Source organism: Bicyclus anynana, chromosome 14, assembly GCF_947172395.1.
Source record: "Bicyclus anynana chromosome 14, ilBicAnyn1.1, whole genome shotgun sequence".
NCBI lineage: Eukaryota > Metazoa > Arthropoda > Insecta > Lepidoptera > Nymphalidae > Bicyclus > Bicyclus anynana.
Window position 1 is genome coordinate 10416088 of NC_069096.1, and position 12386 is coordinate 10428473.

Below are 12386 nucleotides of genomic sequence, written 5' to 3' on the forward strand. Positions count from 1 at the left end.
TTACAAAGTTGCAAAACGAAATCAGCTATATTCTGCAGCTAACAAAAATACAAGATTTCCTAAAAATATAAAAAAATAATATCACTAGTGAACAGAATCACAAATAAAGACTGTTTGATTTCAAAGTAATAAAACTTATTATCTTGAAAATCAAGATGCTTCCCTAACATGGCATGCACTAGGTGTTTAACTAGGGTAGGACTTAGAAATACAAATTATACAAAATGGAAAACTGCAATTCAAGTTCAGAGTCGACATAGATATACTAGAGAAATAATATTTCTATATTGAAAAGTTACATTTGGGGTTGCGTTTTATAGAGGACGCAATTTTATTTTTTTGCTGAACTCTCTGCACATTTTTGCTTATAACTTTTTTATTTATTGTCCTACGACAAAAAATTACTGAACCAAAGTTGTAGAGATTTTAATTTGCTAAAATAATATTGACAATTTTTTTTTATAAGATAAATGGTTTACGAGATATATCGTAAAAACCATTACAACCCTTATTTTCAAGATGGCGGCCGCGGGACAAGGGTGGCGACCCCACAAACTTGGTTTTAGCTTTACACTGACCCCCCTTACACAGCAAAAAATAAAATTGCGTCCTCTAAGAAACGCAAGGTAAGGCCTAAAAAATGTAACATTTCAATCGACTAAATGCATTTTTTGCATCTATATTGTACACGCCACGTTGACGGCCGCGTGGCGCAGTGGGCAGTGAACTTGCTTTCGATTCCCACAAATATCTGTGTGATGAGAAAGGTATTTTCCAGTGTCTAGGTATTCTATATCAATACATAAGTATTTATTTGTAATTTATGATGAAATCGCTGTCTTAGAACCCATAATACAGGCTAAGTAATGTGTGTATTGTGTAAGTGTCTATAGTCTATACTAATATTTTAAAGAGAAAAGATTTGATTGTTTGCATTGAATAGGTTCTGAAATTGCTGAACTGATTTAAAAAATTCTTCCACTTGGGTACCTTGAGTGTTATAGGCTGTTTTATTTATTTAAATAAAACAAAACGACAGTGCTGAAAATGGAACCATTATAGACAACTAAGTATTCTTCCTATCACCATATCAACTAGCATATATATGAGCTCCCCTACTCACATCGTTATGAAAGGTTCTATGTACTCTTAAAGCCTACAAAATGTAAATGCAAAAAACGTGCGCTCTTAAGGCGCCATTAATATCTATTTCAATGTCTGCTATAGGGACATCATGACTACAGTGTCAAGCCCTTCTTCAAGGTCAAGTTTCTTATAGGATAAACTGAAAAATTTATTTATAAATTATAAGAGGCTAGGAGTTTTTCTCAGCCACACAATGGAGCTGGCACTCTCACTGTCAAACTATGAAATGCTGGGATATTTGTCTGTTTTATTAAGTAAAAAAAAATTTACACAAAATATCACAGATTTAATTACTGTCCAATACATCACTTTCAAACTCTGATTCACTGTCCTCAGTTTGCACATTAATTGGGAAATATAAATCTAGGTCAAAATATTCTAAGTATGTTTTTTCTATTTGTTCAATATGACTGCATGTTTCATGCCATGTCTCAGTTGTAATTTTCTTTAAACTTTCATTGATTAAATTTTCCATGTTAACCACATTTTGCTCTGAACTCTTTAATGCTATGTATTTTTTTACAGTACTCCAAATATTTTCAACTGCATTTAATTCAGGGTGAAGTGGGGGGACACGTATGACATCAAAACCTTTGCTCTCTAGAAGCTCATCAATTTCATATTTAGTGTTTTCATTTATATGTTTTATTATTATGTCATATAATTCTAATTTCAACATAGATTCTTCAAAAGGTATGCCCCTGTCTCTAAGCCATTGTTTCATATCTTCTTTCGGTGTTGCTAATGTAAGTTGTTTTTGATCATATAACTCATTGTCCAAGACAATGACAGAGCGTTCAGGTAAATTTGGTAAGAGTTTTTCATTTAGCCATTTAATATAGTTATCATAGCTCATATTAGAGTGATAATCATCAGCTGTTGAATTGGCTTTATAAATCTCAGAGGCATTTTCAATAAATCCATCCTTTGTTCCTGCATACACAAATATAAAACAAGTGCCTGTGCTAAGAAAATAACTTTTATCGCTATAGACAACTGGCCGTCCTAGAGAGCGATATTCAGAAATCTTTTTTAAATATTTAAGTCGCCCCATTTGTACATCATGACGTTCCATCAAAACTCTACGATAACTTGTTGTCTTACACCATTTGTATCCTAATTTTTGTAAGAACCGACGAAGTGTTTTGAGACAGCCATCAAATTCAATCTGATCCTTTAATATTGTTTTTAACTTCGTCAATGATGGAATTTCTTTCTGCACATGTAAATATTGTATAGTACTCCGGACAATATCAGCTGTGAAGTTATCTATTTCCAACTTGCTACCTTGTTTTGTTCTTTTCTTCAAAGGAGAAGTATACTTTGAGGAAGTGCTTGGCACATTATTCCCTTCTCTTATAATGTGTCGGACAGTTTTAAGAGCAACGCCTGTTGCCTCAGATGTCCGTTGTGTAACATTTCGTAAATGAGAGTTAGGCTCAGGAAATAATTTCGAAAAGTCATATTCTTCCTTAAAGAACTTACGGACACTGATTATTATACTTCGACCCTAAAAAAAACAATAATTGTGGTCTACCAAATTGAAATTTTTCAAAAAAAATCCAAAACACTATCAAGTAAAATACCACTGTAGGTATTTGTTCTATCTGAAGATGGTGCCAAGCCAGTGAAGAATTGATAACATTTATAATTGATAATAAATTGACATTTATAATTTTATCATAATTCACAACTCATATTCACCTCACTGCTGAGCTCGAGTACACCACACCGGCCTAATGCGAATTGGCAGACTACACACACGCAGAGAATCAAGAAAATTCTCTGCTAAGCAGGTCCCCTCAGAATGTTTTTCCTTCACCGTTTGAGACATGTGATATTTAAATTCTTAAAATGCACACAACTGAAAAGTTAAAGGTGCATGCCCCAGACCAGATTCAAACCCACACCCTCCATAATCAGAGGCAGAGGTCCACTGGGTTATCAAGGCTCTTCTAATTTTAATAATTTTATAATGCACTTCAATTATTTCCTGTGGTTCTTATGAAAATTGTGTAAATTGAGATGCCACTGGCTTGGCAACACCTTCAAATTTATCAGTAGGCAGAAGTCACAATGAAGTTTTTCACTTTTTAGTCTAGTTATTCTGTTTTATGGATTGACTTGAAAAATTAATGAATTTTTCATCATAGGTTTACTCTATGCTGATGACTGAGTAATACTTGCTTTGCCTGCTGAGAGTGACTTAGGAGCGGTAAATATTATTAATATTGTAATGAAAATTAATGTAAGTAAATAAATGAAAGTGATGATTTTAGGGTTCCATAAAGTCAAAGGATAAAACAGGACCCTATTACTAAGATTTCACTGTCCATCCGTCTGTCTGTCATGAGGCATGATAGTTGGAATTCCACAGATGATGTATGTTGCTGCTACTAAAAATAGACAGTAGAAATAGAACAAATACTAAAAATAGAATAATATGAATATTTAAAGGGGCGCCTATACAAGAAATGTGATTTTTTGGCAAACCTTGACCTGTCAAACTTTGTTTTGCCATTGTTGATGACAATGGAAGAGACTATGCAAGGAGAAGGAAGTGGAAGTTCTCTGCCCAACCTTTCAGGAATGAGGTGTGATAATATTATGACCATGTATATACCTCACTGCCGACTACTTGTCTGCGTTTCCTTTTTCTCTTGCTGGCAGTACTTTGTGATGACATCTTGCATGGACTCTAAACAGTGACTTAGATCGCGTCGCGAATGCAGGCACGGGAACACGCGCACACGAACACGAACTCCTCGAGCGGAGGATTTTGCCCGTCGCTAGCTAAGCCCAGCTCGTCAGACACTATATGCCTTCTACCAGTTGGTGTGCGTGGGAGACCAAACTACAGCAAGTCAACGAACTTCTAGACTCTTAAGTCTAGAGTCTAAAAGCTGGGCTTTAGACCAATGCAATCATCACCGTAGGAATTACGGATTGAGTCAGCTCCAAATACTTCTGCCCTTTAATTCTCATTTATTTATTTAATTCATTTGTAAAATGTAACGTCAATGTTCGGTAGAGGTTACAATCCGTAATCATCATCCTTACATCAACCATAATAACTCAAAAGATTGTAATTAGGAGAAAAATAACTATAAGTATTTTAAAAGTACTTTTTGAAAATAACCATAAAATAATATTAGAACTTTAGCAAACCGTATTATTAATTTACTCTTCGCCTTATGTATTAATATCCAAATATTATATCAACACCTCCAAATGCGTTTTAAAATTGTAAACACAGACCACAAATCAGGGGGGGGACAGTCAGATATACGATGACGTTTATAGTTCAAAGTAAATTCAAAGCGCCAACTGGTAGCCGGCCCCGAACTAACAAGCCATAATATAATTCGTCTGAGCCCGAAAAATAATAATTATGTTTTTATAAATTTAATTAAAGTGTTTTGTATTATATTTTGTATCATTATCATTGTAAAAAATTAAAAAAAAGAATAAATAATGTTTTTGCATCTGAAGATGGTCAAGATGGCCATATTGCGAATTTTTTTACTATAGCAATTTTAACAATAAAATGTCAGAAGTTGAAAAATCAAAATCTTTTCAAATTCTGGCAGTTGTGAATACGTGTGGACGTGTTTGTTATTTGCTATAATTTGTGCCTTCCCCTGTGAAAATCTCCAGTTAGTGCGTTAAGTTGAGCTTTAAGTTCCTTCGTGTTGCTGTTGAGACATTCCCGGGGTTCATACTTGTGTGTGATTTACGATAGGACGTTATTTTGTGCGATATAGACGCTTTTACCATTTTCCTTTTTTCTACTGTGTTTCTTCGTCAATTACTGTCCAAAATGCCTCGCCTTTGTGCCTTTGGATGTTTACCAAACGGTAAGTGCTTAATATAAACAAAATCAAGGTTATTTAAATTATAAAACCACACCTCTTTCCTACCTGTTAACTAGCCAAGCCACGGCGGCTTCATTTCATAAGCTTTGCATTTTCAAGTTTTTTATAGTTAGGAAAGCCTGAGATTTGCGGGGCAAACTTAAAAAACTGGCTTACCTCAAATTTCTCCATGGTCAACTAAATAGATACCATTGTGTCACTATTTAGAATATCTCTTATATATTTACTACTACTGTGTTGGATTATGAGTTGTCACAATATGCATATACCATACTACCATATTTTTTAAGAAATGTACGCACAGACTACATAATAGCCAATGACGATTTTATATTGCACATAAGTTCATGCATTGTCATGCAATTCAACTTTTCAGTTATTTTTCAAAAGTTATGTAGCATGACATCAAAGCATACAACATACAGCATATGAAATATAAATTGTTCATTACTTATTAAAATTTCATTTTGTTAGTTATTAAAATACCAGACAGTTATTAAAATTTTATTTGGTATTTCAATAGCTAACTATACTAAATGTCTATTTTTGTTATGTTTGGTAATTTGGCATCGGTGGATCCTAATATTTGGTATATAAGACAATATGCTGATGTAACAGTGCCACTCAATGAGAGCTATACTTGTTTTAAATAAGATGTTGAATTACAGTGACCAGTGGAGTAGCAAATATCCAGTCAGCCTAAAGGTGGCGTACGCATATTGTATTATCATTAGGGCTTACTGAAATACATAATTATCTTTATTATCAACATATTAAAATAAACAACAGATCAATTGTCATCTACCTACTATAACTTATCCACCAGTTGGCATCAGATGACATTTGTTACATAGAATCTCAATTTCGTTTAGGTCAACAAGGATATGTCAAATATAGTAAATAAGCCTGCTGGATAAACAACATAATGTGTTCTTCAGGGCCCAGAGTGAGACATTACCAGGGGGGTTGTAAAATATTTTAACTAGTATGTACTGTACAAGCTGTTATAGCCTAGTAGATATTACCTCTGCCTTTGGTAAGGACAGCATAGGTTCTAATCAAGTCTGGGCATGCACCTCCAACTATTCAGTTATGTGCATTTTAAGAAATTAGATTTCACATGTCTCACATGTGACAATAAACAACATGCAGAAATTCTTTTACACTGATCAAATTTATTTTAATATCTGACTCTATCACAGATTAATAATTGATGTGCTATAAATTTTACAAGATAAGATTGAAGTAACATTTTAAATGTTATAATTCTTTAATTTTTCATTTTCAGATGTAACAATGCATCGCTTCCCACAGCGGGCTAAGTTTCCTGATCGTTTTAAAACTTGGGTCACCCTTGTCGGTGGTAAACTGGAAACAGAGGCTGACTTTGAATTTTATATGAAGAAAAGAGTTTGTGATATTCATTTCACAGATAGAGACAAAAATCGTAACAGTAGATTGAATGCATTGGCTATACCTACCCTTTACCTATCTGGTGAGATATTATTTTTATTGATATGATAAATTTATTTATATAATGATAAAATCACTTCAGCCAGTTTTACTCACAAACTCTAGACGACGGTGGTTCCAGCAGAGCTAACACCAATTACTTTTGTAGTTAAATAATTATATTATATGTCTTTAAATGTCATATGCCTTCACTGCAAATCTATACTAATATTATAAAGCGGAAGAGTTTGTTTTAGTTTTTTTTTTTTTAATTTTTTACAAGTACCTTTACTTTACTTTTACCAGTACCCTTGACTACAATCTCACTTGATGGTAAGTGATGATGCAGTCTAAGATAAAAGCGGGCTAACTTGTTAGGAGGAGGATGAAAATCCACACCCCTTTCGGTTTTTACACGACATCGTACCGGAACGCTAAATCGCTTGGCGATACGTTTGTTTGATTGAACGCGCTAATCTCAGGAATTACTGGTCCGATTTGAAAAATACTTTCAGTGGTAGATAGCCCATTTATCGTGGAAGGCTATAGGCTATATTATATTTTCAAAAAAATTAGGGATCCTTCCTGAAACTCCAATAATGTAACCCAAGGGGTACATAAGTTTTGTTTACATGGCGTGCGCTGCAATAACTATTCAAATTCATGTTAGAATAAACTAATGTACTACAACTGCAGAACACATCATTTTCTACAAAAAGTGTCGCGACAGCATATATCTTCTATATTTTAGCAGATATAGTACCTTTTGTACTTTAATAAATTATTTAAATCATACACTAAGGTTTATGTCATTATTTACACAACTAGACTTAAATCCTTATCAAAATGAATTACTTAACAATTAATAAGATATTATAGAGATACGATTTGGCTTTTACAGTATGTTAATTAGTCATAAAGTTTCGGAGATAATACAAAACTTCTAAAAGACGCAAAAATGCCGTTAATTGACGCTCTGCGGTTTCACCAACATGGTTCCTGTTCCAGAAAGAACACAGAGTAAAAAATGCACATGACACTCGTAAATAACGTAGCTTTCTATCGGTGAAAGAATTTCCAAAATCGGTTCAGTAAGTCCGGAGATTACCCCTACAACCACACAAACTTTACCACTTACAATCTAAATATATAAAACTCAAAGGTGACCGACTGACATAGTGATCTATCAACGCACAGCCCAAACCACTGGACGGATCGAGCTGAAATTTGGCATGCATGTAGATTTTATGACGTAGGCATCCGCTAAGAAAGGATTTTGATCAATTCTACCACTAAGGGGATAAAATAGGAGATGAAAGTTTGTATGACACTTTGTTGATTTTAAACCGATTTAGCTGAAATTTGGAATAGAAATAGATTTTACTCTAGATTAACACATAGGCTACTTTTCATGCCGGAAAAATCCATGATTCCTCATCATAATCATGGTTCCTCATCATCAATCATGGTTGGGATTTGTGAAAAACTAAATTTCACGCGGATGAATTCGCGTGCGTCCGCTAGTAATTATCTATACTTATAAGGAAACCAGCATAATATTTGTGTAGCTACATGAAGTGAACATACTAAAATGTTTATTAATTCATATTTCAGGCAGAGATATTGGATCCAGCAGTGTACCACATAATTCAAGCAATGTAGAGACAGTTGCTGTTAATATGGACTTTAGTCTGTCATTAGATACAGGTAATGATTTTGATTTTGTTTTCTCTTTTTGTTTGTTTCTAGTTTTTAATACTGTTGTGTAATTGATTATAAAAACCAGTGCACGATAAAACCAACTGTTGTTTATGTTGCACTATGGTTAGGTTAAATTTCAATGTGTGATTTGTAGAATAATAAATAATTATTAATATAAAATATATGCAATTAAAAAATATCTAAAAAAAAATTGCATTATTTTTCTCATTCCATGTCAAAGTGTTATTCAGTTTAGACAATTTCAATTCAATTGTTTGTTATTGATATACTTAAAAGATGGCCTAAATTACTGATGACTAATAATAGTACTCATTAAAATTCCAGGAAGAGATATCAGACCAGTCAGTGTTGAACCAGGCCCAAGCAATACTGTCTCCACAGTTACTGTTATTAATGATATTGGTCCATCATCAGATCCAGGTAATCAGAACATGTTATTTATTAATTTGTACTATGTTCTCGAAAATGTTTGAAGTCTAACACTCGGAGACTACTGCCCCCAAACAGAAAACACGTATAATTGTATGGGTGGGTGCTGCCATTATATGTACACTAATCATTATTTTTAATTAATAAGTATTCAATATAGTACACATTATTACGTTTTTGGGTACTGATGGATATATGTATATGGATCAAGGTTACTTGTACAAATAAAAAATATAAAGTAGTATGGTACCCTAGAGTGTCACAATCTTGTGATATTTGTAGGTAAACCTTTATTAAACAAATGAATCACTTACATTGCAATGGCATGCTATGGATGATGATGACATGATACAGGTATTTTAAACTTAATCGAGGGTCCTCAGTACTATTACAAAGAGACTTATTATAACAATAAATTTCAATTAATTTCCATTCTTTTTAGTCACTTCGTTTTGTTAATATTTACTTCACCTTAGTAAACTGCGCAAGCTTCATCTAAATTGGTTCATGGACATGGACATGGACAACACTTACATACAACATAATAAAAGTTTTCGGTTCAAACTAGGTGTAGCCATTTAGTTCTGGTATAAATATATTATGTAGCCACATTTCAGGTATTAGCTGTTAATGTATCTAATTATCTATACTAATATTATTATTATTAAAATATTATTATAAAGAGGAAAGATTTGATTGTTCCATACAATCAATGATACATACACTTCCATACAATAATAGATACACTTTAACTCATTACACCCTTTTTTATTACTACTTAACTGTTTATTACTTAACTGTCTTATGACTCAATAAACGATGATAAAATAAAAAGTACCTTTTAAGTTGCCAAGATTAGTCAAAACTACGCAGCTGGGTATGCACTTTTGTCGCTTTATTATCATGAAAAATATTGTATAGTAATGTGTATTGACTAAAAAAAAATTGGTGACTGAATTGACTACTTACTTTGTAACAAAAAGCACTTTAATAATAAAATATATGGTAATATTTTCAGGAACTCGTCAAGATCGTTTGCATCATCCGCAACTAGCTGATACATGTTGGATAAGAATGGAACATAATTACAGTGTAATTAGTAGACAAGACAGAGTTGCCAAAGGTAAGTTATCTCAGTAATCGTTGTCATTGCTTTGTCTCAAAATTTGATTTCGAGATTTGAGATTGATGGGATCACTATGAAAATTACTCACTGTCTTCCTCTCCAAGTCCGCAAAATAATTTACAACGCGTTAGTAAAACCACACTTAATATATTTTAACCATTACATGCCTACTATACTTGTATATTAATAAGGAAAATTTTTACAAAACAATTCACACACGAAAGTAATAATGAAAGTAATATTTCACAAGACCACATTATTTTACCGCATCAAAGGACTTGTCTCGGTTACCTGCGAATGTGAAGATTGCCAAATCGTTAAACACATTCAAACGAAAGTAAGAATATATTTAAAGTGATATTACCAGTACCAATAACACTTACACTTTTGTAATGATTTCGTACATTTGTGTAGGTAGAACGAAACAATTGTTTGTTTTGAGCTGATTGTTAAATAGATAATAAAATCTATTTATAACTTAATATATATAAAATTTATTTATAACTTAATACATGTTCCCTTTTCGAAATTGCATATTTAGTTGTTTCTTTGTAACTCAAGGCTCTCATCGCTCAGGCACCTTGGAAAAGTGTCATTTAATGGTTATTTTGTGATGTTTTCTTTCTGTTATTGTCAGTTAGTTATCTTCTTAAAAGTCAATCTACTATCAGACAAAATCATGTCACAAATATTTTAATGTTTTCTATGGTGGTTGATATTGACGGTCGACCACTAACCTGAATAATGTATGATTCTAGTGGATCTGAAAAAGTTATACACTTATCATCAAAGTTTATAAATTGGTATAAAACTTGTTATTTACACCATCTTATAGTTACAAAGATTCTGAGAAAAATCTATGTAATGGCATAAACGTGGAAGAATGTAACATACATAATTGTAGTTGCATTTACAATATTAGTTAGGACTTACAATAATATTTGTAAATGTTACACTTTGTATTCAGAACTGCTTTAAGTTTCTCTTAGTATTTGAATTTTATTTCTTTTTCAGGGAAGAAAGTCATCCACAAGCAAGTGCCAATGAAACCCGTTGACTCGACCATCAGACGAATGCGATCTGAAATATCTCGCTTGCGTAAACGTAGTCAGTCTTTTAAGACTAGACTGGCCAGTGCCGAAAAAATCTCTGAAGATGTTGCTTTTACCAAACTCATTGACAACATGACCAAACCAGCACAGCTTTTTGTTCAAATGCAAATTCAAACGAGTAAGAAACCAAAAGGGCGACGCTTTTCTATTGAAGAAAAAATACTAGCATTATCATTATACAAAAAAAGCCCAAAATGTTACTCATTGATGCATAAATATTTTACACTGCCGTCCTCAAAAGCGATGAAACGGCTACTTAGTCAGATAAAATTAACCCCAGGTGTGAATCCTATTATATTTAAAAAAATTGGAAAAACCGTGAAAGAGATGGATAGGTCTGAACGCATCTGTAGTCTTATGTTCGACGAAATGTCCTTGACACCTCAAGTCTTTTTTAATGTCAACAAAGACACTTTGGAGGGATTCACATCAAATACAGGCCAACAATTTGCAGACCATGTACTAGTATTCATGGTCAAAGGCGTAAAGCACAATTTTAAGCAGCCTGTTGCATACTACTTTACGAACTGTTTAAAAAAAATCGAATTGAAAAATACAATTAAAATTGTAGCCAAACATGTGCTTGAGTGTGGTCTAATTATATTGAATACTGTGTGCGACCAAAGCACTGTGAATGTAGGTGCTATAACTGAGTTAGTGAATGAAACCCAATCTACATATATGCGTCGTAACAAGGAGTGGCGCTATGATTCATTCAGTGTTAATGGTCATAATATAATACCATTGTTTGATGTCCCTCACTTGATCAAGGGCATTCGCAATAATCTTTTAAATAAAAATATGACATATACATATAATAATGAAAAAAAAGTGGTTAAATGGGATTATTATCAAATGGTTTATGGGGTAGATAAAGCATATGGCGAACTGCGACTACTCAATAAATTAACAGAGGAACATGTGAACCCTGATAAAATAAATAAAATGAAGGTAAAAACCGCAACACAACTCTTAAGCCACAGCGTCGCTGTTGTAACAGAGCATCTTACAGCCAGGGGAGATCTGCCGCAAGAATGTCGACAACTCGTCGACATAACAATTTTATTAGATAATTTATTTGATAGCCTCAATGGCAACTCATTACATATACCTAATGGAAATATTTATAAAGGGCCAGTTAAAAATGATTCTCCCCACCATGAGTTGTGGCAAAAATCCAAAACGGTACTAAAAACAGTGAAATTTATTAAAACGACAGGAGTTGGTAGTAATATTCGATTAGTTGAAACTACAGTGCCATCTGTTGCTAATTTAATAAAAACAATTGAAGGCATGGAAGCAATTTGGAGAATTTTAATCAGAAAGTATGGTTTCGATGCTTTATTAACAAGAAATCTAAATCAGGATCCTTTAGAAAACTTTTTTGGGAATATTAGGAGTTACGGGGCAAGAAATAATGCTCCGAATACTATGGCATTTGAAGGGGCATTTAAGGCATTATTGCTTAATAATTATAACATGCCCCACTCCAAATTTGCTAATTGCGAAAGTGATGGCAATAAA

At 33.1% G+C, this 12386-nt stretch overlaps 2 protein-coding genes across 2 annotated transcripts; one reads left to right on the top strand and one right to left on the bottom strand.

The window, feature by feature from the left end:
- Positions 1-1373: 1373 nt before the first annotated feature.
- Positions 1374-4408, bottom strand: LOC112051703 (uncharacterized). The gene is made up of 2 exons (XM_024090479.2): positions 3770-4408; positions 1374-2656 (listed from the first exon to the last, which is right to left on the bottom strand). Exons 1-2 carry the CDS (start codon positions 3830-3832, stop codon positions 1433-1435), a joined length of 1287 nt encoding a protein of 428 aa, XP_023946247.2. The 5' UTR covers positions 3833-4408; the 3' UTR covers positions 1374-1432.
- A 149-nt stretch (positions 4409-4557) lies between these two features.
- On the top strand, positions 4558-11919 carry LOC112057290 (uncharacterized). Its single transcript, XM_052885544.1, has 8 exons — positions 4558-5003; positions 6310-6516; positions 8088-8180; positions 8520-8615; positions 9643-9747; positions 10765-10980; positions 11734-11813; positions 11863-11919. The coding sequence occupies exons 1-8, from the start codon at positions 4967-4969 to the stop codon at positions 11917-11919; spliced, it is 891 nt and encodes a 296-aa protein (XP_052741504.1). The 5' UTR covers positions 4558-4966.
- Positions 11920-12386: the final 467 nt, after the last annotated feature.